The 27,500-nt window shown below is 36.3% G+C and overlaps 2 protein-coding genes across 2 annotated transcripts in view; both read left to right on the top strand.

The window, feature by feature from the left end:
* The window catches only part of LOC135198493 (uncharacterized), a 73,588-nt gene that overhangs the window by 38,436 nt on the left and 7,652 nt on the right, over window positions 1–27,500 (top strand). The gene's annotated exons all lie outside the window — the stretch shown is intronic.
* LOC135198862 (solute carrier family 35 member F6-like) lies at window positions 5,000–21,634 on the top strand. The gene is made up of 5 exons (XM_064226835.1): window positions 5,000–5,162; window positions 9,484–9,584; window positions 10,011–10,093; window positions 20,855–20,972; window positions 21,564–21,634. The coding sequence occupies exons 1-5, from the start codon at window positions 5,086–5,088 to the stop codon at window positions 21,632–21,634; spliced, it is 450 nt and encodes a 149-aa protein (XP_064082905.1). The 5' UTR covers window positions 5,000–5,085.

Here is a 27,500-nt window from a genome sequence, read left to right as displayed (position 1 = left end):
ATACAGGCACGTTCATTCACAATCATGTGTGTCTACTGTAGTTAGTCGACTTTGGTTTGCCGCAGCTGAGGATAGAGAATCTAGATGTACCATACCGTGGCAGTGTTACCGTTTGAGGTAGATCGGTCAACTTTTGAGTTATCTTGTCACATGTAAGTGATGATAGGTACACGGTTTTCTGAGTCAGTGTGGACGAAGAGCCAAGAAAATATTGAGTTCAATTCTAATCCTGTGGGTCCCCATGTTTTTGATAAGGATACCCCGTGGTTTACTGAGGAACTTGTTTGCGTGTACTTTTCGTACCAAGATTAATATGATAGGTACTTAACACATAATAGTAGACGAAACTAAGAAATGTCTTAATGAAGTGTTTTTCTACTACAGCCTCACCCTTCGAAGGAGTCCCTCGGGAGCACTTTGAAAGGGTAAATTTTATTCATTTAAATGCTAAATAAAAAGTGTTCCAGAGTTGCCCATTTGGGTGGCGAAACCGAATAGTAGAACTTTCCCTTGTAACCATTCCATTGTCTCATTTTCTCTGGAGTACTACATAAAGTGTATCACATGAGCATGCATAAGGAATGATGGAGCTAGAATCGTATACAAAATATACTCTGAATAAGACAGCATTTCGCCGTGAATCGAATCTCAGTCACAAGATTATTTTTCACGAGTAAAACGTGTTCAAGAGTAGTTTCCATGCAGAGATTTTGAGTCATAAATGAGAGGTTGCTTGACAAAAAAAAACTTTACGATAAGCACCAGCATTTAAAGATGTAGCCTTGAGATAAAGCTAATGCCATGGATGGATGACAGCCAAGAAATGTCAAGCGCGTTTTGGTACTGAAGCCTCTTAAAATCTCTGAGTGTTAAGCTCGCGACCACCGACCTTACCTCAACACCACTTGCTAAAAGCGAAGAGAGGAAGCAACTCCTTTCCGTGGTTGAAGACGTATGAGATATATATATATATATATATATATATATATATATATATATATATACTGTATATGGTTTTACCTTAAAGGAGTTGATGAAGGTAAACATACCGAAATACAGAGTAAAAAGTTTAAGTACAACCTGTCCTTGCATAGCCAGTCCCGAGAAAACTGATTTGGTAAAAAGCATGGCAAAACAAGGGAAGGTATGAAAATCTTTTTAAATCTAATAGTCCTTCATCGGTAACTACGCAACCACAAAATGGTACTAAATTTGTATTTCGTATTCTTATTCTATGTTCTTGTTAAGAAAAGTATTTACTTACAGATGACCTCAGTTTAATTTGGGTCATTATAGTCATTGTGTATATATCCACAGGAAAATGATAGGCCTATTATATATATATATATATATATATATATATATATATATATATATATATATATATATTATATATAACTAACAGGAAAATGATAGGACTGTATATTATATATATTATATATATATATATATATATATATATATCTATATATATAGAATGGCATTAAATTAATCTGCCATAACTATAATACTGCCTTTATGTACTCTCTTAAATCGCTGAATATGATTACAGTGACTTTTTTATCATTTCGTATGATAGACTTAACATTTTTCTCGTTAGTAACTTACCTCCGTTAACAAAACAGATTCTTCATTCTTACCTCGCAAAGATCAACAATTTTGCTCTTCATTATTTTCTATGAATTTATTGTCTCATTTAGTCCGTTGCAGTTGAGACGGTTATGTAGTCTTTACCTATTTTTTTCACTCATATTTTGTTGTAGTGTTTATTCTTGCCTAACATTCAATTCATATTAACGCAAAAAGTAGTTGGAACAGGTGGACAATCAGATATATATATATATATATATATATATATATATATAATAGATATATATATATATAGATATATATATATATATAAGATAGAGAAAATATTTGGGTGTGATAGTTAATAAACACCTGTGTTTTTTCTTCTTAATGAAAAAATAATCTTCATAATTATAGCAGAAGTAAGTCTTTGATCTTTTGCATGACACTTTTAGTATCCTTTATACCTCTTTCCGACCTTCGTTTTTAGCTTAACTTGATGGACTTGCTTTATACTGTTATTTCGGTATGCCATTTTCTACTTAGTCAATCCCCTTTGTTCGCATGAAACCTACTGCTACCCAGAATTGCAATGACGTAATATGCCATCTTCAAATAAAGAAAAAGAAAAATAAGTATCATGCAGCTCTCGGCTTTTCTTGTAAAAAACAGATTTGAAACATGTTCATTATAAGCTGACCCCTTTTCTTTTATTTGTATGGGAGATTGTAGAGTAAAGCAAAATTCCTGAAGATAAAGGTCACGAGATCTTCATGATGAGTCACTATTGTTGGCCGAAAGAGAGGCGAGGACACAGTCCTCGGTGCCCATTTCCTAGATCGAGAAGAAGAAGAAGCAGCAGAACGACAACGGTGGTGGGTGTCTGACAGAAAGTTGTGAACTTGTCAACAGTGAACTCGTAGTCCCTCTGCGTCTTGTCGTCATTTTCTACCTGTCAAGATGGCCTGGACCACAAAACAGCTGATTTTGGCATTTATAATGGTCCTTACGGGGTCGATTAATACCCTTTCTACAAAGTAAGTGATGAATGAATACGATAGAGTGAATGGTCTATCTAGGAAGGCGTATGTTATTGTGTAGCTAGGTAATGCTTATCTAGGCAGTGAGCTAGAGTATGATGGCTATCCTAGATATCTTTTGGTCATGCAAGGATGTTGCAGGGTTGAACCAAGGGTCACGTGATGGAAAGGCCATTGCAGTCCTTCACCATGGCCATTTTTGTCACCTTGGATGCTAGCTATGACTTGGCTTGCCAGACAATGACCTTCATTGTTAGAGCAAATCGTCACATGATTTGTCCCATGCCAAGACCGCATGGAAGTAGGGCAATTCCGCCAGAACCTTAAGCATATACTAGGTTAAATATATACGTTCAAACTTAAATTTAACAATCTATCCTTCCCTAAACCCATAATAAAAGACACGGGCTTTATGTGTGACTAAACATTCGACGAGTCGAAGTTCGACGTATCCTACCTAGCCTATATTAAAAGTAGAGTGCAGATTTTCAAGCCAGTTAACCATTTATCTTTACCTAGTTACTGGGTAATGGGCATATGTATGTTTTTGCTAAAAATGGCCATAAAAATGTAATGGATCTTAACCTGACTCAACCTAGAGCATCATTGCTTGATTTGGCCGAGATGGGCTTTTCCTCCCTGTTCTTAAAAGGTTTTCACTATTTTTTGCCATTTCTTCTACCATAGGCTATATGGATATACCCAGTTGGTACTTTTATTAGCTAATTTTTTTTTTTTATCAGGAGTAATATGCAGGACCTTGTTTTATCTTGGTGTCATTGACCATGAATATCTTCTGAATGTAGGGTAGCTTATGCATGCTTTGATACAAAGATGATAACACATTGCTTATGCTTTAGGCTTGACCTCTGCATCTTTTGAGCTTAGTATTGTTTGTAAGACTTCCTTTGATTACAGAGATAGTAGAGTTGCCTTTCTGTTTGGATGTTGCTCAGTGATCTTTATCTCTAGAAGGGAAATTGCTAATTGTGTTGATTTTCTGTTAACGATGTAAATTATGGTCTAACATCATCAGATATAGGCTAGCCTATACACTTTGACTATGAAATAATTGTGTATACCTAAGTAGGGAAATGCTATCACCTGTGGTGTTGATTGATGTGTGCTCTCTTTTTGAAGAGCCTCAGCCCCTTATTCTTTTTAGGTGCCATATATAATTTATTTCTTGTCTGCAAATCTGTGGAATTGTTTTTTTTTATTGACAGTCTTGTGGATACTCATGATAACATTGATCCATCCACCCATTTTGAGTTTTAAAAGAGGCACGTTATGCAATGTAACATTTATGCTTCTCCAATAAGTCATTATGTATTTGAGCTTCATGCTGAATTGTATGTTATCTTTTTTTTATTTATCCTTTATTCCACTGTTCTTTGTTATTTATTATAGTTAAAATGAGTCATATGTGGGCATTTGGTTTTTTGGAAAATTTTCTTTGAATGGCAATGTCCATTTTGTTTTGTTCAAAACATTTTCTCCAATTTGCAACAGATGTTCAGCAAGTATGTAATGGACTTAGCAATCAAGTTCACAAAATTGTGAATAAGTGCATTTATAGGAATAGTGTATTTTATATACAGTGTACAATAGTGCAATGTGAATTCCTCTTTTCTTTTTAACTTCTTTATTTGTGCTAGATCGTCCGTCCTGTGTGACTTCAGAGAATAATATTCATGTGGTGCATGGATCTTTGGCAGTGTTTATAGATTTTCATTTATTACTATTCTGTACACATTTCTACCCTAGCTGTGCATTATTATATCAGTTGTTTAGCCCTAGGATGTTCAGGTTAGTTTACCCTTCCAGGCTTTCTGTGCCTTATGTCAGTGACGTACTGTATTTGTTCTGTTTTGTGCTTTTCTTGAATAGATTAGTTATGTTTAATTCCTAAGTAAATTGGCTCTGAGGTGTTTTGATTTTCTTAACTAAGCAGCGCCATGTTGCATGAAGCTTTCTGCAGACCTGTGTATGGACTTGTATTTTTTTTGCAAGCGTATTTTTTTTGCAAGCGCATTATATTTAGTCTTGAATGTAGCTTGGGTTCTTAGTGGTTCCTTTCATGAATTAAAGTTATTATATGTAATTGATAATGTCTATATCCAAAGTTATTAGCAATAGCAAAATATTGAATGAAGGCTATTGGAATTACATAAGAGTTAATCTGATGGAAATTTAATGTCATTAACAAATGTAGATAAAGCATCATTTCATTACCATGCTGCCTTGAGATTAAAATGATAAAGATTGTTTTGTAATCATGGACTCTTATACTGTCCCCAGGTACTTACAAGTCAAGTACCACTGGGATGAGTCAGTAGGGTGTTTGCGGTCACTTTTTCTCTCCCTACCATTAGTAGTTTGTAGGCCTTGCCCTGAAAGGAACTGTATTTACTTGGATACTTGCCAGACTCTCAGCAGTTATTTTGTTCCGATATACGTACTTATATTTTCAAAGATGGCGTGGACACAAAAACAATTAATGATAGCATTTTTGATGGTTTTTACGGGTTCCATAAATACATTATCAACCAAGTAAGTACTACTGTGACTTTGTGATAGTTGTCAAATGCTTTTGAGAAGTAGTCTTTTGCAACGTTCTTTACTAAAATGTGTTATATGATGTTACCTTTGTTTTTCTTTATAGTATGTACAGATCTTTGCTCTTCAGTTAATAGGTCTTTTCGCCTGGTTATAAAATTTCATTGTTTAATAAGATAACTTTACATTTATTACCCTTGATATCATCCAAACTAGGGAGTGTAGCTATTGAATAGTTCCCTGTTTTTAAACATTTTGCCTTTGCTTTAGCATTGCTGTAAGTTATAATTAGGTAATTATGTTTGATACAGAATGTTTGGGATTCATGTTACCCAAGATATTTTGAGGAATTTCTTGTATCTTAATATGAAGTACCAGCTGTTAGAGTTTTCACCTCCTGTATTATATTGTGTATAAATTATATAATTCCTCTATAGACCTCTAAATTGAAGAGGTCCTATTGTTGATAATTATAACTGCAGCATTAGAAAATATACTGTATCTTTCAATGCTTGAATTAATTCATCAGATATGTTCATGATGTTTGTTATGATTACACTGTATATAAAAACAGGTCAACTAGGAGTACAAATTTGAGTCACAGCCTTGTTTCACTCTGAAGTAAATGACTACCTTTTATATTCCTGTCTGTGGATTCTTCAAAACTTTGCCTACAGGATTCAGAAATGTCTTTGTGGATGACTTTGTTTTATTTTTTCATGTATTGCATTTGTAACATGCCCAGAATCCTTAACTTGGACACAAGAAAAGTTGACACATGCACTTTCTCAAGTGGATTTCAAATTTTCTGTTGAATTCCCATGTAATCATAAGAACCCATATTCCATAATCAATTTTTAGTCATGCCACTTGGTGGGTCTTCAAAGACAAAAACTTAAAAAATTCTTTGTACATGCCTAGCACACATTCCTCTGACCTGCTAGGTAAGGCATCATTACTAATACATCTTTCAAGTTGATGTGATGATGTGCTTCTGAGGATTATCTGAGCAGCTTTCCCTTATTGTAAAGTTCAATTTATTTATTTTTCTTCACATATTTGGTCATTATTATCTGCTCACTTGTTTTGGTATTGTTGTGATTTCTGCATTCAGAGGGTTCACTTACTTTCAGTAAGTAATTTTTATTTAGATGCTTACATTTTTGCCATTGTTCTTTATGGAGCTTTGTTGGCTCAGTTTGCTTTTCTTTATTCTTCATTTAGTTTGTTTTGTATGTAAATATTCAGCTGCCTTTCCCAGTACACAACTTGAACCAAGTGAATTTTCTCATAAATAATGGTTATTAGATTAATCCTTTTCAGACTTCCAAAACTGCAACAATGAAAAAATTTATTTCAAATTTCACAGTTCTACCATGAAGCATTTTATAAAATAAAATAAAAATAAATAGATGAAACCAAAAAAATTAGATCTCACTTTACCTGTACGTAATTGGGAGAGTTGGTGGTATGTGATAGGTAGTGGGAAAAGTGAAGAGATGTCCTTTGGAAGGGGAGTCTCCCTTCCATAAAAATGGCAGGCATCATCTACTGTTTCTTTTGGAGATTCACTCTCTCTCTCTCTCACTGGAAACCTGTCCAGTGACCTTTGTTTTTTCCTGCATTTTAAATTGCTCTTAAAGTAAGAGATAGCATTCTCATTCAACAGATTTATAACATGGTTTATAACAGTTTTGCCTGGATAATATTTTTTAACAAATTTTTGCTCTACACTTTTGTTTTACTAATGAACTAGAGACATTCTCCCGTTCCTCCTTGTCCTCTAAGGACATTCCTCAGCTGCTGTCTTTTGTCGCTTCCTCTGAAGCCCCTGCTGTACTTATGTGGTGAGCTACTTGCCTTGTCAATCTGGCTGAACAGAAAGCATCCAATTTTCTGTTACCCAGTTCCTCCCAGACCCTTGAGTAGTGATGGAAGATGCTTTTTAATGCCCTGGGACAACCTGTACATATACACATTTACTCTGTTGCAGGGTGATCTACCAAGTATTCATTACTCTAGGTCTTCAGATAACTTTGGTGGATCCTTGTTGGCCACAAGCCGAGTAGTATCTTGATCTGCCAACTGCTGGTTGAAGCACCTAGAGAGCTGCCCCTGTATTAACCCACATTCATAAGTACCACAAGCTGTCCACACCATTGCAGCTTCACACTTGGAAGTCATCCAGCAGCTCCTGCAAGAAGATCTTTTCAGCAGGTCTGCAAAGGATATGTTCGTGTGCCTTTATCGATCCTCAGCAAACATGTACTAAGGAAAGTGGGCCATCTGTGATCGGTGTTGGTTAGAAGGGCTCTCAGGTCAGAGCATCTGCTCAGGTGATTGCAGATGAGTACATCTACCTTCACTGAGACAGTAAAAGACTATCACTGAGCCTTGTTTCAGGTTTTCAAGCTGAAAGAGGGAGTTGTTTATTCTAATGAGAAGTTTCAAGCAGTCTTACTCTCCCTGGGAACTTTGGCCTCCTAATTGAGATGTCCCTTATTTTGCAGTCTCACGAAGGTGCCTTTCAAGCCCCTTTTGGGTGTGATGCATGTGGACTTCATTGTAAAGCTGAAGGTTTGCATATGCATTTTTCCTGGGTATGCTTTAGGATATGTTGCATTTAGCTGTGATTTGTAGCCTCCATTTTATCAGCCATAGAAAAAGACATTACTTTGTTTTAAGAAGGTTTGGTTTTGCACATTTGCTAGCTAAAGATGCTAAATGTACTGCGTTCTTATTGGAAGCCAATCTTGGTATCTAAAAATGATGTATGTAATACTGTATATGAAATTTCTATTGAAAATTCAATGATTATTAACAATCCAGGTATTTGAGACCCTCATGATGAGTAGGAAGAACGCTGTACTTATGGTACTTTGGCATTTCTAAGAAGATGGCCAACAGCAGCTTCTAGGTTTATTAGAAGTGAGATTAGACAAGGCAGGTATTTTGGTTTGATAAGAAAAAACTGGTAAGCAGATATGATGTAAGGTATCCGTGCTGCTCTCAATTATCTTTTATCAGAATAAACTTCAGGGTAAGGATAAAGGCAGGTTGGTGTTATAGAGCAGAAAAGATGATTTCATTATAAAGTGTTTTTACTTGACCTAATTTGTGTATATGATACTGTCACTTGCTTTCTTGTAATAGGGTGCCAGTTCATTTGTTAATCTACTTGTTTATTAGTGGCATTACATGGCTCTGTTGCTGCATTTAATGAGAGTTGGCTATTCCAAGCCTTTGTTTGTAGAATATTTCGCATGGTCACCTTTCAGTTGGCTTCATGCCTACTCTACTGTAGTAATCCCTTTTTGAGATTTATGTGTTATTTTAAAACCTGTTCTCCAGGAAAAGAATTATGCATCTTTACAGTTTAGTTATTGGCTGGTGTACACCCCAATTTTTTACCCAAAGAGAATAATTGTCATGCAGTATTTTTCACTTACAAATCTTATCAGGGTAACCAAATTTGATTCTCTCTCTTTTTCTACATAATACTTTGGGCTTGGTGTTAAGTCATGCATTTTTGTAGCTTCTGGTAGGGTTCATTCTGCTCAGCAGTAATTGTTTTTGCAGAAGTAATGATGTTCGGAGTCTTAGCCTGAATGTGCAGATGGTTTTTTTTGTTTTCAGTTGGTTTTATGGTTTTTTATGCAATTGTCCATAGTATCATAGATTCAACTCATGTATGAAAGAATCAAATATATATTAAATTACATAGAATGTTACAAGTGACAAATTTAAAATATCTTGTAGCAGTCATGGTCATTATTTTTTTCTTAAGTATGATGTCTGAAATAAAGGGTTTGGCTTGTATCTTGTATTTTGTAAAGATGCATTGTTTCTTAGATACAAATGATATTATTAATCCAGTTTTGCTGAAATAATTAAATGGGTTATTTTTGATGAATCGTGAGGTATAAGTATTTCAGCAGTGGTGGCAACACCCAGACAGTTAACTACTATTACTCATCACTTGAGCTAGACTATTGAGACAAGCATTTTAATTCTGTGGTGTGGTTAAAGTACTTTATGATTATGATAAAATTATTCCTTTGGATTCAAGTATTGCCCTCATTGTGAAAGGTGGACTAAAGATTAATTTGTAAATGGGTTTGTATCTATGAAAAAATATAATTTTCTTTAATATATGTTGACATTAAAATCTTGTAAGATATTTATGGAAAACCTTGTTGTAGAATGACAGCATTAAAAGCTATTTATTTTTTGCATATATACTGTTTTCTTCCCATACTATAATTTTTTACCTCATTAAAACTGTAAAGGGTGCTCAAACAGTATTATGTTTCAGATGGGCAGACACGATGAAAGCAAGTCACAAAAATGGTGAAGAGGACAGTTTCAATCATCCGTTCTTTCAAGCAGATGGCATGTTCTTAGGTGAAATATTATGTAAGTAAAATAATTTTCTTAGTATTCCTTGTAAAGTTTCATGAATTTTATTAGTTATTAGCCAAAATCCTTTTTTGTTTTAAATGTCATTTATTTTGCATTTTATGTATTTACAGCTTGGGTTTGTTGACGTATTGTCTCCTTTTATTTGATGTAATACAGCAGTTCTTTGCAATTAGTCCTTATACAAAAGTCAAGTACATAATGCCAAAGTTAGTTTGAACAAGTTCAGACTCATTACTTTCCTATGTCCAAGTCACTGATCAAGGTTATATTGCATAAGCAATCTCACAGTTGTCCAGTAAACTATGTCTTAACTTATGTTAATGAACATTCTCTTTTTATTGTTGAAGGAGGTAAGACATTCTTGTAAACTTATATTATTATTTATTACATTACATTTTATTGTTCCTTTTTCTTGTAAAGGTATGGTGACGTTTTATGTTCTACGTTGTATTACTCGACGACAGAGGCAGGAACAAGTTGAAATGTCACCAAGTAGTCAAGAGGTAGGACTTCTCAATAACTTTTTCCTCTCTTTGACTTTATATTACTTTACATATTGCAATACACTACCTGAACACCCGAATTAGTCCTGGTCACTGACCAGACCAAACAAACTATATCCCTAAAGAGTTTACTCACAAAGTGGGCAATTTTAATTGTCAGTGCTACCAATCTAGTCAAACGAGTTACCTGAGGTCCCATTGGCAACGCTGCTGCATATACCAGCCGCTAGGGGCCGCCGAAGTTTGGCCCGTGCTGTGCGGAGGTAATCTCACATTAGGCAAACATTTGGTCCTTTTAGGCCAACCCCCACTCAAAGATTTTTTGCTTTTGGATAACAGATTACTACTTTGGCATGTTTTTAATGTCTTTCTCCTGGAATTACACTGGATTTTGGAACATCTCTCCCAATTTTGACTACTTTGGACTCGCTATGGATAAGAGGCATGAAGATGTCGTCATCTGCTAGCGCCTCTGCTTCCATTTCATCTACAGCTTCAACGACCAAGCCTTCAACTGCTGGAGATGTTGGAACTCATCAATGCTACACGTCCTGCAAGCATAGGATGAGTGCCCTTAAACACGACCAGCATTCTCTTTATTTTTATGCACAAAGGTTCAGTTGTAGTGTCAGTCAAAGATGGGTTTAGGGGTTCAGTCAGTAGATCAAGAAGTGTTAGAATCAGAGTTATTCAAAAATGAGAGGACAGGTTATCAACCAGTATGTCTAGCCTAGGTTCTAGTCTTATGAATACTGGTCGTTTGGTTTGTCAGTTATATGCCCAAGGCAGGGGCAACTGACTACTTGTATGTTTGGTAGTCACTGGGTTCATGCTTGCTGCAAAGCCCCACTGTTGTAGAGGTGCATCTAGCCAATTAGCCTCACCCTACATAGATAAGATGAGTTGAGTATTGTCTAGAGGCAGTGTCTACCTCTACCTGTAGCACTTCTCTTAGGTAAGGAACATCAAGCGTTGTACCAATGGTATCATTTTCTGTTCTCCAACTCATTACCATTATAATGTTTTGGGATAGAGGGTACTCATATCCCACCTGTATGTCAATTTGGGATTCATGTATATATGTAACTTACTTGGTAAGTTACATATATAAAAATGACATTTTTGTACATACTTACCCAGAAATGATATTACTTTTAGTTTCTGCGTATGGCAACCCAATTCAAATTTCACGAGTAGAGCTTCAATTGCTCAGTGTAGGTATACAATGCTGTTCCCCAACATCAATACTAGGAACGACTAATTAGCTAAGCACTGCATTCTGTTTTCTGCTGCGCTTAACTAAACACCAAGTACTTACAGCAGCCTATTCTTATTTTCTGGTTATGTCACCGGATTTGGGTAGTGTTACACAACCACTGAAACGCATTCATAGCCTTCGAGTAGGATGAGTGTTGTTCTTTGTTTGTTTAATTCAGATTATCATCAAGCCAGATATTTGTATTCTCTGGGAATAGTTCTTGAATGTAACACCATTCAATTAGGCCAAATACTTTTGCATATATTTTTTACTTACCGGGCTTATGCTATGCACAGGTCATCGGTTAATAATTACCTTAAGTAATCTTGATTTTACATAATTCCTTTAGGCCGAACTTTTGTTTTTAGATTTTGTTTGCCGGCCATAGACTATTAGCAAGACACCGATAAATAATTACCTTGAAATAATTCTTGAATGTTATTCCATTCTGGTATCTCAAAATCTTTGCATTTATTATCTACTTACCAGGATTAGGCTACATGCAAGTTGCCATTTGAAAGTAAGTCATGAAGGTTGCATCATTCCCTTAGGTTATGCCTTTCTTTTGGGATTTTGTTTACCAGCCATAGGCTGTTATAGTTACAAGCTATTGGTAAATATAGATACCTTACAGTAATTTGTGACTGTTAAGACATTCTTTTAGGCCAACTGTTTGCATTAGGCCAACATATTTTGTTTTGTTTATCGAGCCTGCGACACTCATCACTTTTGTTTGCAGGGACTGAAAGTGTGGAGGTTGAAAAATAGTAAGGAGATAATGTTGTTAGTGTTTGGTTACGTGGGGTTTTGGGAGAGAAGGCTCACATGGCTTTGACGTACAGAAATATTTTCCTGGTGTCACGCAATTGTGAACATTTCACATCTTAACTACTAGCCTCCAGCTCACTTGGAGGACTGGAGCACAGGCCACTCGAGCCAGTGAGCGGGCACGTAGTTGGTTACTGATTTTGATTATACATACAGTAGAGCCCCGGCTCACGACCATTTTAGAACGTCGCCATAATCGGATTTCGCCACTAAATTTCCAATAAACTTTGTATCTGTGTTCAAACAAAAATCCGGACTCTGACCCCCAGACCATATGATGTTTGTAAACAAAACTGTTTCCGCCTGTCGCTGCTAGTTAGCGTCATCCAGTGTTACCAAATGTAGCATAATTTCATGTTTTTTAGCATAATTTGACCCAAGAATTGGAGCTTAGCATAAATTCTGTCATACTTAGGGTTCTAGTACAATTTTAGAATGTATTTTCACTAAATTTTAAATAACTGCAGAAAATTCCTCAATTTCATACACAGCTATAGTGAATATATGTATCTTCATAGTGAAATTGCCTCAAAAAGCCAGCACTAACAAATGAGTTGATTGCTAAGTTTGAACCCAACTAAGGAATGTTAAATTTTGTGTATAAATACCCACAGTGGCATAACAAACGGTCAGTAAAGTGTGAATAATGTTTTTTCTTCATGAATAAAGTCTGATTTTTTTCCTTTTTTAAGTTTTATTTTTTCAGTAGTCATCAAAATTTTAATTATGTCTGAAGTGATTTTCACACAATTTTCAAGAATTTATTCATTGTTTATGGGATCTGTTAAAGAAAAATGGTGTTTCAGTGGCATGATAATGATCAGTAATAAGTACGTATGTTTTTCTTCTTGAGTAGAGACTGGTTTGTTTGTTTTCCTTTTTATTTTATTTTTTTATTTTTCAGTAGATATCAAGATGTTATATTTGAAGTAATTTTCACACATTTTTCAAGTATTTATTAATTGCGTATGTAGGCTACAATAGTAATCCTGTTAATGTTGTCCAGGGCCGGTGCTGGGAACTGAGTGCCCAATTCAAGCTTCCTCTCTCCCTCAAAACTCCTACACTTCTTTACCCCTTCTTAAATGCAAGGTACGAGGTACAGTGCACAAAGACCTCTTTAGAATGTGCTTTGAAGGATTTAGAGCAAAACAACCTGTAGTGGAGGTTGTTCATTGCTGCCAGGTGTATCATGAGATAAAAAACACTACTGCTGGCTATCTATGTTCAAACATTTGGATATTGTTAATCTCTGAAATAATGGAAAAGTGTTTCCATGGCATCTCACGTTTTCCTTCTTCAAAATGTTTTTCACCATTCCCAACTCCAAAATAAACCTTAAATTTCATCTGTTCTCCTCTATATGAAAGTGATGAGGGAAAAAAAGATTTAATCAAGCACCCTTGCTTGCTTTTTTAGGCGTAGACCTAGTCTAAAAACAATGCTCACACATGAGGCACGCATTTCAGTAGCAAATGCAATACGTATTTAAGTGTTAGGTTTGGAGTGAAGGCAATGTTACGTACGTAGGTTACATGTGCGGTTCGGTAGTGAATGCAATCTTTAAGCTTTGTTAAGCTTGCTAGTAAAGAGGAGGTTAGCCATAGCTTAACTCAGAGAAGCCACTATGGTATACTATATGTGCGTAGTAATTAAGAAATTAAGCTGATGATTTTATGTCTACTGTAATATGTCAATGTTTACGTGTGAGATTTGGTAGTGAAACCACTGTTACATACGTAACATGCGGTTCAGGAGCGAACGCAATCTAAGCTTTTTAAGCTTGCCAGTAAAGAAGAGGTTAGCCTTAGCTTAACTCAGAAGCCGCTATGGTATACGTAGTAATTATTATAGAAATTAAGTAGATTCTTTTATGTCTACTGTAAAAATACGTCAACGTTTACATGTGAAATTTGGTAATGAAACCACTGTTACATACGTAACGTGTGCAGTTCGGTAGCAAACGCAATCTTTAAGCTTTGTTAAGCTTGCTGGTAAAGAGCAGGTTAGCCTTAGCTTAAATCAGAGAAGCCGCTATGGTAAACGTAGTAGTTATAGAAATTAAGATGATTGTTTTATGTCTACTGTAAAAATACATCAATGTTTACATATAAGATTTGGTAGTGACACCAGTTTACATATGTAACGTGTACGCGGTAACGAATGCAATCTGTATGCTTGGTTTGCAAGCGTCCTCGTAAAGAAGAGGTTAGCCTGAAATTAAACTCAAGAGATGCTGGTATCCAATGGTATAGTAATTATAGAAATTAAGAAGATTCTTTTATATGTACATATATATGTACCATGAACCATATTTATTTTCAAAGTCCAATAAGCTTGAAACCAGCCCTGATATTTGACAAAAATTTGCTGTCGTAGAAGACGCACCTTTTTTGTAATGATATTTATGAAAACAAAACTGTTAGTATGATAACATTTACTGAAAGATAATTTTAAAGTGATTTTGTATGCAGTATTACAGTCGACTCTGTATAAGATTTACCATGAATTAATACCAAATGTAAACGTTTCTAGGCTTATAGTGACGATATGGTTTGTTTACTACCATAGTCCCGCTATAAGCCACCAGGGCTGCACTATGGTCTGTTTACATCCTTCATGCCACAGCCTGCCGACTTAATGTATGCAATTTTTCGTAAGTTTTTGATAACAAATATGAATTGGGTTTAATTTTAACCCTATATGGCATAATGTTGACTAAGGTTTACACTAAAAAATAATGGATAGATCAATGTTGTTTTGAATTAACACATTGAAATTTGCTTGAGTTACTCCTTGCCATAACATTTTCTATGACACCTTCCATTTTCATCATTATTTCAGTCCCACCCATCCCTCAGCAAGGACAACTGTGGTTTTTTTTTACCTCCCTTAGCTTATTAGATTCTAACCAAAAACAAAGGTCTGTCACTCCCATACATAAGCATATATGTTCATCCAAAAATCACAGTGTATAAAGTAATCATGTATAATTACAATGATGACTTCATTAGCATTTTCTGAAATCTTAATTGACATGCTTTAGAGTGATGTTTGTTTGTTGCTCTGAAGCCACATTATGCACATTTGAGAGGTTATATCCATGTTACAAGGATCTTCCTAATTATTTCTAAAATTATAGTATGAATTAGAATGATATGGGGTTACAGTGTTACAGGAATTTACAAAATATGTAAAATAGTCAGATGCCAGTTTTTGGTAGTTAGTGTTATTATTCACCTATTATTCACTTGAGGCCAGTCCAGCTTGTCTTTGAGGCATATGCACTATGGTGTATTATGCTTGTAACGTTGAAGCAACATTGTGCATTTGCAGTGTAGTAAGTGTGTGTCTTTGAAGTAACATCTTTCACCTAAAGTGCAGTATTCTTGATTCAAAGGGGGCATATATGCCAAATCTCTAGCGCTGAATGCCCCTCGGCTCCGGCGCTTGCTTATGTGCCTCCAAAATCTTTTATAATCTAATCTAATCTATATGCATCTCTATATTATGGTGTGTTACAAAAAATGTTAGGCACATTTCTCTAGCCTAGTACTGTGAATTTTTCACCCACAGATATCAAATATGAATCCTTCATCTTTTTATGATCATGGTTATGAGGCAGGTAAACAAGGTGAATCTGAAGATGAAAATTTGGAGAGTGAAAATGATAATGATGAAAATGAACCTGAAAAAGATTTGGAAATCCAGATTTCAGAGGATGAAACAGAAGAAGATGAAGAAACTGAAGAGGAGGATTATCCAAGCACCTGTACTAAAGGGAAGAAAAGCAGAAAACCTGTTTGGAAGACAAAAAAGTCAGAAGATGTAGATTCTTTAGACAGATTTTATAGGACAAGTTTTTGTTGGTGATGGTAGTGTGAGGAGTCCTATAAAATATTTTGAAGAATTACTTGACAATACCATGGAAAAATTATTAGTTGATGAGTCAAACATATATGCAATGCAAAATGATCCTAACAAACCACTGAATTTGACAATGGATGAGTTTGAAAAGTTTACTGGTATGTTATTCATAATGAGGATAGTAAAAATAACAAGGACTATGTAGAATAGCATGTCCCTCAATTATCATGATATATAATAAATTCATGGGTGGGGTGGACCTCCTTGATTCCCTGTTAGGCCTATACAGAATTGGTCTGAGGTCCAAAAAATTGTACCACAAATTTCTCTGGCATTTTTTTTTATGTGATGCTAATACAAGCATAGCTTCTTTACATCAGAGACTTTGATCTGAGTGGTACTCCAGAAAAAAAGATAAACTTCCCCTTCTGAAGTTCAAGCTGGAAGTATTAGATTGCTTACTACTGAAAGGAAAGGTTCGTGGACCTAAAAGGGGAAGGCCATCAGTGAATGTAGATGACCTGTACAGAGCAAAAGCTAAAAAGGGCTCACAGCAAAAATAACAGCCAATCCAATAAGAACTGACATGATTGGCTATTTTCCTGAGTTTGCAGAGAAAAAGGGGCAATGCAAGTACCCAGGATGTACAGGAATATGCAAGGTTTTCTGCTGCAAATGTAGAGTGAATTTGTTTCACTCCCAGAACAAACTGCTTCCAAAAATTTCACATGTAACACTTTTTATACTGCATAAAACATTATTTAGAAAAGTTAACTATTCTGTGCATAGTGCTTTCAAAAGAAATAAATTTTTAGTAGCTGGTTTTAAAAGAAATTAATTTTTATTTGCGGTTTTCAGAGGAAACCATTTGTAAGAATTTATGCATTATGTCTACTTTCATAAAAGCGTTTTATCTTATCGTGAAGGGACTGTTTGCATCTATCAGAATATATTTGTACTGAAAAGATATTTAGTGTAGAAGTGTGTCCACATTTGTTTTTTAAAATGAAGTTTTATGATAATAAACAAAAAGATTTTTATACCAGAGAATTGCTAGTTCATTCTATGTTTAGCAGTAGATAAGTCATAATGAAGATGTATTTACATAATAAATTACTATATTATACAATTCATACGAGTTGCACCGATGTTGCCTGGGGGGCAAGTAGTGATATTTTATAATAGAAAACTAATAAATTGAAAAAAGTTATATGAAGGTTATCTCCATCAAATATCCAAAACATATTACCTAGGAAATAATTTTTCTGCTCAAAAAATAAAAAGCATGCAATATAGGTAATAGTTTATTAATTTACTGTAATAATTAAGACTTGCTTTTTCAATTGTTTGATTATGTTAGCAACGACGTTTTTTTTTTTTTAATGTCCTACCCCCTACTCCTACATTCTACTTACTAGTTACCTAGGTAGCCTATTGGCTCTCGGTCAACAATTGGTTGGAAATAGGCCAGTTTTCTTTATACTGTATATTGTATTTAAAATTAGAAATATATGTTTTTAAAAATGATAATTTATTTAACTCTTAACTTATTTAGTTGTAATTTACATGTAATTTATTGTATTAAAAGGCAAGGTTAGGGTAATAACTGGTGGTCAGGAACGGATTAATCCATTTTCAGTTTTTTCTTATGGGAAAACTTGATTCAGATCTCGAAATAATCAATTTCGACGCTCCTTCTGGGACAGATTAGCGTCATGATCCGGGGCTCTACTGCACTTTCAATTCCTGATAATTCTTATAGGTTATGATTTCTGAGTAGTCAGTTATTCGTAAATATTCTGTTATGTTAGAGTCGAATTTGCTTTGAGACTAATATGAAAACTACTTGGTGATATAAATACGTATATAGTTTTTTAGAAGGTTACGTTATTTGAAAATACATACATCTGAATTCATGAGAATAAAAGCAGTGTTTTTACATTACTAAAGTCTTATTGGCTTTGGTACTATAATGCAAAAACAACTTGTTGATATAAAATTATTATTATTATTATTATTATTATTATTATTATTATTATTATTGAAAGATATTGCTGCATCCACTGCATTCAACTTGTAAATAGTCTTCTCTATTTTTCTAATAATAGCTTTCTCTCTGCTACTACAACTGGCGAGTATTGCGCCGATATTACTCATCAGGAGGAGTCAATTTCAGGGATAATGGTTACAAATTTATTTATTTGTCACAGTAAATGAACATATAGGTCAAAATATATGTTAATCTAGTGGTCAACGTTTCTCTCAGTATCATCTGAGCATGATCACGGCAGTGGGTCGAAGTAGACTGTAGGTGCTGTCAAGATCTACTCAATATATAACGGCAGGTCAGCAGGGGGTCAACCGCTAGCTGTGTTTTCATTGGCCGGTGGCGCAATGCGCTCCCACCATTGAACGTTGCGCTGTTGCAGCCTGGCAGACCGTCGAGACTGGGGCATGGCTTCCCTGGGCGTTGTGTCACGACGGCTCGCGATGTCATTGGCTGCTGGGCTGCTAGTCTCATCTGGTATTCTTTGATCGGGGGTGTCGCTCGGTCTGGTATTACTTGTATTATTTATACACATAGGTCTCCTTAAGTTGGTGGGGAGGAAAAGCACTTCCTGCGTCTTATTCAATGAGAGCTTCTCTTGCTGTATGAGGAGTGTCTCGAGCAGTCGCAAGCGTCGCTGGTCAGGAGCCCTCCCTATTACGTATCTTGATATTCTTGATAATACCGTTGCGGGAGATAGCTTCCTGGTGTGCTGTCATGATATGGTTTTTAAATCGCTCCTTCTTGTACGTGGCAGGAAATCCTCTTAGACAGTTCATAGAAGTCATACCAACGTAAGAGCCGGGACATCCATGGATGGGCATAAGAATTGGTAGACTACATTCGACTGTTTCAAGAGGTCTCTTGCTGGGGGGGTCGGGTTGTTCTTCATAATAAGGTCCCGGGTACGTTGATTTTGCTAATAAATTACAAGTTCGAGTTCCTTGTCGGCTTCGGTAGGGGTCACATTCTCTTTGATTATTTTTCTCAAAGCATCCACGAAGATGCTTTGAGAAAAATAATCAAAGAGAGAATACCAGATGAGACTAGCAGCCCAGCAGCCAATGACATCGCGAGCCGTCGTGACAGAACGCCCAGGGAAGCCATGCCCCAGCCTCAACGGTCTGCCAGGCTGCAACAGCGCAACCTTCAACGATGAGAAGTGTCTTGAAGCAAAAACTTCCTTCAACCAATGGCAGGAAGCGCATTGCGCCACCGGCCAATGAAAATGCAGCTAGCGGTTGACCCCCTGCTGACCTGACCTGCTATATATTGAGTAGATCTTGACAGCACCTACAGTCTCTCCAACCCACTGCCGTGATCATGCTCTGATGATAGATCCTTGGACACTTTTTCCTTGGGTCCATGTGGTGGCTGCCCAGCAGGTGGTATAGCTCATCCAGTACCCCTGGCAGGTCAGTTTGTGTCTAGTCTAAGATGAAGGTATGAAAGTAGAGTGAATGAGATGACCAGTCTTTCTTCTTTGCTACTTTTCTAACTACTCCTTTACCTACGGGCAGTATGGAGGAGAGTACCATCATGAGCTGGAACGGACTAGATGCAGGTGAGGGGGACAGCCATACTGTAAAGATAATCTAGAGTGTAGGATACTTTTCAGTAGCAACACACTCCTCTCAATAATAGGAAAAGAGTGGGACTATTGGCATCTATACCCGTGACCTGGTATAGATGCCAATAGTCCCAGGATCTCACAAGTTTGTTATTAATTTTACCGGTTTCCAGCTTGGGGCGCTAGTATTATCCTAATGTTTAATTACCTCAGTTTGTTAGCTATGAAAAATACAAATTGGTTAAAAATGTCATTTTGTACATATCCAGTAATTATATGATCGGAGCCCACCCGCCTCCCGTCTGATGGACATATGCATAAAACAGAATGAAGTGTTTAGCTAATTCAATCCTAGTATGTTTTGCCTACACTGAGCAATTGGAGCACTACCCAGAAAATTTGAATTTGGCTGCTATATGTGGAAGCTAATAGCCATATGATTTCTGGGTAAGTATATACAAAACCTTATTGTATTATAAAAATATTTTTATTATAAAATTAAGTTTTTATGTAATTACCAAGTAGTAATTACAAATCAAAGCCCTCCTTCCTCCCCTCATATGGGAAAAAGGTGAAAACAATTGAAATCCCTGCTGAAGTTGTTCCTCTTACCCTGAAAGTGGGCGGGCTAGTTACCTACGCCGATACTAGTGCTGCTGCAATTTTTTTAATTTTTAAGCTGCTGGCAAGTGAAACTGTAAGCAATGTAATTGTGTGGTAAGTATATAAAACTTCATTTTATCATGAAAATGTCATTTCCTTAGCCATTACTTAGGAGAGGGCCGTCCCAAGGGACCTTTAAAAATTGCTCGAGTGTGCTGCACAACTCAAGAGTGTAGGTATTAGCTCTGGATGGTACCAGAGCTTTAGATTTAATCAAGATGTTCACACAAAATCTGCCGTTAACTGGGTTACAGATTGATATATGTTTGTTTTATTACTCTTGAGCCTGGAACATAATTAAACTGTACAATTGGTTTGAATCTTATCCCAGAAAAAATGTTTACTTAATATGGTATCTGGTTTTAAGTTTTGTAGTTGTTGATTTTGTGACAATATTGTACCCTATATAAGCTAATTAATAGGTTTAGATGATTAAATCAGCATTTGGATATTTTACTCTGTACTTAAGATACTTTCACTGACAAGTTCATTGAATGTTGGGTTTGAAAGTGTGTATTTTTTTCACAGGCTGGTCAGTTTCCCAAGTATATATTCTTCGTTCCAGCTATGTGTGACATGTTAGCCACATCAACCATGTATCTGGGCTTGACCTTGACATATGCCAGTTCATTTCAGATGTTGAGAGGTTTGTATTTTGCAGATAATAACCTAAGTATTTAATATGGAAATGAATTTAAACCAAGTTTATGTAATTCTCCCCAGTTTATAGTACTTACTTTTTTGTATGAAACGTAATCTTTAATCAAAAAGAAAATCTTACAGTAAATATTACTGTTACCTGTCCTTTATTATTCAAATTTAGTAGTGCTCTAGAGAACACTCTTTGATGGGTTGCTTTTAAATCTTCATAGTAGAAAGTATTTCTTCTCAGTTGGTAGACATAAGTTCCAAATAAAGAGAATTAATTTGTGCCATTTTGAAAAGCTTTTGAAATGTTGGATGTAAGTTACATAGATGAGTTTTTGCTTTTATTTAAAAAATACAGACTCATAATCTTCTTAACATTTAAATGCAATCCCTATAGTTAAGGGAAAGTGCTGTCGGTGCAACCTCATGTGGCACACTGTAGGCATCAGTAAAAGGTGCTTGCTGCACCTCCATTCCTGCTTGCCCCTTTCATCAGTCATGCTGTCCAAACTCTTACTTCTTTGTGCAACTGTGTGTTTGCTCCCTGTTCTACCTTAAGATCTTTATACTCGATTTCCTTGCTTTTCAGGACCTCGAGCTCCTCCTTTTTACTGTCTTAAGGGCCCCAGTACTTGGCTTGACAACCTGATTTATAAATAATCATTCATCACCTTAAATGCCAATTACCATGGGTTCCACACCCTGCTAATCTCAGCATGTGCAGTGGGGTTTTAGAGGTCATGGAATTATATTCTTGCTTATGACATTCACCAGGGATGTCTCTTTCTCATATAGTCACTTTTTGTAATTAAAATTTATCCTATGAAATTTTTAATGAATAGAATTTACTGTAGAGTAAATTTGATTATGTGGCTTTTGTTGTATTACATACTGTGTAATTTTTTCAAAAAATATATATTTTTCATTTTAGTGCTGTAATTTGTATTTACTGGCCTTCTGTCTGTGGCATTTCTTGGTCGCAAGCTCCGTTACTACCACTGGATTGGTATCTTGTCTGTCATTGCTGGTCTGGTTGTAGTTGGAGTATCAGATTTCTTGGGAAATACAGCAGAAAGTGAATATACTCTTAATGGTATTATCACAGGTAGGTTCTTTTCTATTTTTGTTAAGTACAGTACACAGTATACAGTATGCTAGGCAGTATTTTTATGCTTCTAAAGCCAGTCATTTATACAACAATGAATAGAATATTGTTAGGAGGAACTATACACAGGACTCAAAAAGAAGAATAGGTATAGAATCATATAGTTGCTGTTGAGTATTTTTATCCTTGTTCAATAGAAGTCCAAGAGAAGCTTGTGAAAATCAGGTCCATACAAAAAAAAGTTCTTCAGAATTATTGTCCTAGTGGTGAGCTATAGTCCAAAGTTTTAATTTCATAAATCATAAGGAAACTAATATAAATTTTGAAATATTTTGGCATCCTGCTCACTTATGTAAAAGAGAAATAAAATACAGACAGTACACCTTTAACTAGAATATATCCATTGCTGTCATTGATTGCTTACTATCTCTAAGAACTATAAAACCCATCATTAATAAGGGGGGGGCTCTCAAACCTCAGGAATTTCTTCATAGGCTCGAACCTAAGAGTCTCATATATAACATTACAGTTTTTCAGTTAATGTTTGTGGATTTTTCCATTTTTGTCAAAATTTTCCAAATCTATAAATAGAAAACATATAGCTTATTGTGAAGTTAAATCTGAAGCTAAAATAGTGAGAACTGTGGTGTAGATCCATCATCTACCAGACAATGTTCAGACCTGTGTTTTCAGGCGGAACTATTCTGCGGAGCTGGACCACAGATTCCCGGGGGACCTGGTTCTAGGAATAGAGCTCTTAGCATTCTGTCCAGTTTGCCCAAGATGTGATTAAGATGGGGATAATTGTATTATCGTAATACTCTTAGTCCTAGCAAGTGGGTTTTGCTTACACTTCAGCCATACTAATCGTGTTATGCTATCCCCTTTTGTGGTAGGGTAGGGATGCAGACATTTGGGAGTCATTTCTCACTTGTGCCATTGGTGGAAGATTTAACTTCACGTAAAGCCAATGATATCTTTTCAAGATTAATTTTTTTTTTCTCCAATATTTTATGATTAGTGAACTTGAAATTTGAGTATCCCTGGGCCCCATGATAAAAAAAACTGTGGCACAGTTGATGACTATTGGCACGTCACTCGATCTCCTTGGTACAGCTTCAAACAAGGAAAAGATTACAAAGGAACACCCTTGGTCCAAGTAAAATGACAAATCCAGAATACCCTTAGGGTGCACAGAAAATTCAAACATAGAAAAAAAAAATCATTGTAAATTCCAATATAAAATGGCCATTTTGGTAGGTAAAACTCAAGAAAAATCCACTAAAAATGTTTATACATGGTTTTTTAACCCTTAAACGCCGACTGGACGTATTTTACGTCGACATTTTTTGTCTCTCGGGTGCCGACTGGACGTATTTTACGTCGACATACAAAAGTTTTTTTTTAAATTCGCGGAAAAATACTTTTAGGCCTACCAGCCGAAAACTCTTGAATCATGCGCCTTGGGGATGCTTGGAGTTCACGGATCAAGGTGTTGTTTTGTTTACAATCGTTACGCAGGCGCGCAAGCGTGAATTTCTTTCTTGCCGCACTAACAAGTATCTGTGACACATCTCGGAAATTATTTCGTCACTTTCACATAATTTTTGTACCATTTTAAATTAGCCATTACATGGAGTATTATATATGAAAATGTGTGCATTTTTATGTAGAACACAACTAAAAAATACTCATGATTGTAGCTTTTATCAATTTTAAGATATTTTCATATAAATAACGATAAGTGCCAAAATTTCAACCTTCGGTCAACTTTGACTCTACCGAAATGGTCGAAAAACGCAATTGTAAGCTAAAACTCTTATATTTTAGCAATATTCAATCATTTACCTTAATTTTGCAACTAATTGGAAGTCTCTAGCACAATATTTCGATTTATGGTGAATTTATGAAAAAACTTTTTCCTTACGTCCGCGCGGTAACTCTTCCGAAAAAAATCACACATGCAATTGTGGTAATGTTTGCACCATTTTAAAAATTAGCCGTTACATAAAGTTTTATATATGGAAATGTGTGCAATTTCATGCACAACTACAACTAAAAACAACCCATGGTTGTTTGCTTTTATCAATTTTGAAATATTTTCATATAAAAAATGATAAGTGACAAATTTTCAACCTTCGATCAACTTTGACTCTACCAAAATGGTCAAAAAACGCAATTGTAAGCTAAAACGCATATATTCTAGTAATATTCAATCATTTATCTTCATTTTGCAACAAATTGGAAGTCTCTAGCACAATATTTTGATTTATGTGGGAATTCATGAAAAAAAATAACATTTTCTTTACGTCCGCGCGGTAACTCTTCCGAAAAAATCATACATGCGATTGTGGTAATGTTTGCACCATTTTAATTAGACGTTACATAATGTTTTATGTGTGAAAATGTGCGCAATTTCATGTAGATTACAAAAAAAAAATTTGATGGTGTACTTTTCTCATTTTTGAAATATTTGCATATAAATCACGATAAATAGAAAAAAAACCACATTCGGTCAACTTTGACTCTACCGAAATGGTCGAATCTTACAGTCTAGTAATATTCAGTCATTTATCTTTATTTTGAAACAAATTTGAAGTTTCTAGCACAATATTTAGATTTATGGTGAATTAAAAAAAAACAAAAAAAAAAAACTTTCCTTCCCTCCGTGTGCGGATTCTCCGCCACAAATCTCCGAATACGTACGTCCCATTCTCGGAATATTTGCTCCGTTTCATATTAGGCATTTCCTAGAGTTTTATATATTGAAAATGTGCGCAATTTTCATGTAGAATGAAACGAAAAATATTTTGAAGGTTATAGCTTTTCTTATCCGAAATAATTGCTATATATATATATAAAAATTCGACATTCGGTCAACTTTAACTCGTCAGATATGGTCAAAAACTGCCATTGTAAGCTAATACTCTTACAGTATAGTAATATTCAATCATTTCTCTTCATTTTGAAAGAAATTGGAAGTCTCTAGGACAATATTTAGATTTATGGTGAATTTTGAAAAAAATATTTGTTTACGTCCGCGCGTTACAAATTCATGCATTATTTTTTTTGTGATAATATTTTCTGTGTGTTGCTTTTATCGTTTTACAATGTGTTTATACCAAAATGATCGAAATTTAGTGTACATTACAACGAAAAAAAGTACTTATTACCTATAACCGTTTTGCGCACAGCGCGATTTGAATACATTATATATGAAATTTCGTTTTTGTGCTATCATATATCGCATTATTATATATGATAATGAATAATTTTCTTCATTTCTGATGGTTGCATACTAAACTTCAGCCAATGACAAAAAAAGGAGCCAAAAAATGAACTCTTAATCTTGAAAACTAGCGCGCTGTGATTTTTGAAAAAAATATTTTCATACAATCACTTACCTGTCAGATATATACATAGCTAAGACTCCGTCGTCCCCGACAGAAATTCAAATTTCGCGCCACTCGCTACAGGTAGGTCAGGTGATCTACCGGCCTGCCCTGGGCGGCAGGACTAGGAACCCATCCCCGTTTTCTATCATATTTTCTCTGTCGCCGGTGGTATCAACATTGTTGTTATTACCTCCTGACTTAGATTCATTTTTCAACCTTTGATCAACGTTTTTTTCGGCTTTTTGGTGACGTATTTGGATCGTTGTTTTGGCATTCGCTACTGTGGACTGTTTTTGGAATAACTCTTTTGGATTTTTCTCAGTATGTCTGATTCTAATGTGAGTGTGAGAATGTGTGTGAATGTAGCTGCAGGGTGAGGATACCGAAGCTTCGGTTGATCCTCACACTGTATGCCGTAAATGTAGGGGGGTTCAGTGTTCTGCTATTAATACTTGTAAGGAATGCGAGGGATTGAATGCAGAAGAGTGGAAGACTTTGACTTCTTATTTGAAGAAGTTAGAGAGGGATAGAGTTAGACGGCTGAAAGGTGTGAGTTCAAGGCCTATTGAGCCTTTCACGGATAATTCTAATCCTACTGATGTAGATTCTCCCTATATATCTCATTCTCAGAGTGCTTTTTCGGATTCGGCATCGGAATCGCCAATCTGAAAGCTACTATTAGAGACATGAAGTCCAAGATGGCTGACTCCAAAGGTAAGGCTAGTGATAGTGAACATTTCAGTGAAGTGAGTTCTCTCAGTGTTGTGGAGGGGGCGTTTGATCGTCCCTGCGACGCTCCCAGGCCTAGACCTCTTCCAAGCTCCCATGCCCAGAGGAGAAGGAAAGTCGAAAGCCTTAAGGAGGTCGTGGGGAATCCCCAACGGTCAGACGTCCCTTCAGCTAGCTCTGCTTCATGGCAGGCGGCTCAAGGGCGCTATAGAAAAAAGCGTCCTTCGCGAGTGTTTCTCGTCCTCTCCCTCTCCCTCACCTAAACGAGGGTGGAAGGAGTCGAACTTATCGAGACCGCTGAAGCGTCATATGAAGCCCGACATGGATTCGAGCCCAGAGCGCTTCTCAGATGACGCTCCGTCTGCTATTAAGAAAGCGAAGGTGCGTCAGCGTCACCTGACGCTTGTGCGGAAGTACCCCCTTCATTCTTCTTCCCGAGTGATGACGAAAGGCGTCATGCACTAGACGTGGAGAAGCGTCAAGAAAGATAATTATGGCGGTTCAGGAACAACTGTCATCTCTTGTGGGAGTTTTAGCGCCCCGTCGGAAGGACGTGACGCTTCCGATTAAGAAGTCTCGTCCTCTCTCACCTGCTCGAAGAGAAGCGTCAGACAGACGTGAAACTGCTAAACGTCTTGCAGAAGCTTCGAGTTCGAGAGCTAGAACGGGGGCTTACGAGAGTTTCGTAAAGCCAGTGAAACGTAAGACGTCTTTTAGAAGTGAAGCGTCATTCCAAGCGGATCTTAGACGTGACGCTCCGTCCAATATTGTGACGCCGAGTAGGACGCCTTTAGAGAGCGGAGCGTCTTCCAGGCGCGAAGCGTCATCAAGACGTCAGCAAGAGACGTCAGCCATGACGCTCGGAGAACGGGAAGCGTCATACAAGGCGTCTTCTAAAGTTCAAGAGAAGCCGGAGCTTGTGACGCCTTCCAAGTCTTTTTAAAAACGGGAAAAAAGGAAGAGTATCATTCCCTTAGCCCCTCTCCTATTAGGAGTTTGTCTCCTCCAGAAGAGGAAAGTTCGAGAAGGAGAACGGAGACTCAGATATATCCCGAGTTGGAGGAAAACTCGGATGATGAAGATCATGGAAGAGAGGGTTTGTCCAACTATAAGGTTTTGACTACCCTGCTTCTTGAGGAGTATGGAGACGAGTTGACTCCTGCTGCTCCTCCTTCTCCGCGCTCGCTCTTTTCCAGTGCTAGGACGAAGAAGCCCTCGTCTTTTCTAAAAATGAAACCCACCATCTCGATGAAGCGGGCATTACACGCCTTAGACTCATGGATGAAGTCTAAGAAAG

This window comes from Macrobrachium nipponense, chromosome 22 (genome assembly GCF_015104395.2).
Source record: "Macrobrachium nipponense isolate FS-2020 chromosome 22, ASM1510439v2, whole genome shotgun sequence".
In the NCBI taxonomy this organism is placed as follows: domain Eukaryota; kingdom Metazoa; phylum Arthropoda; class Malacostraca; order Decapoda; family Palaemonidae; genus Macrobrachium; species Macrobrachium nipponense.
Note: the sequence above shows the minus strand (reverse complement) of the source record. Positions and strands in the feature narration are given on the sequence as shown.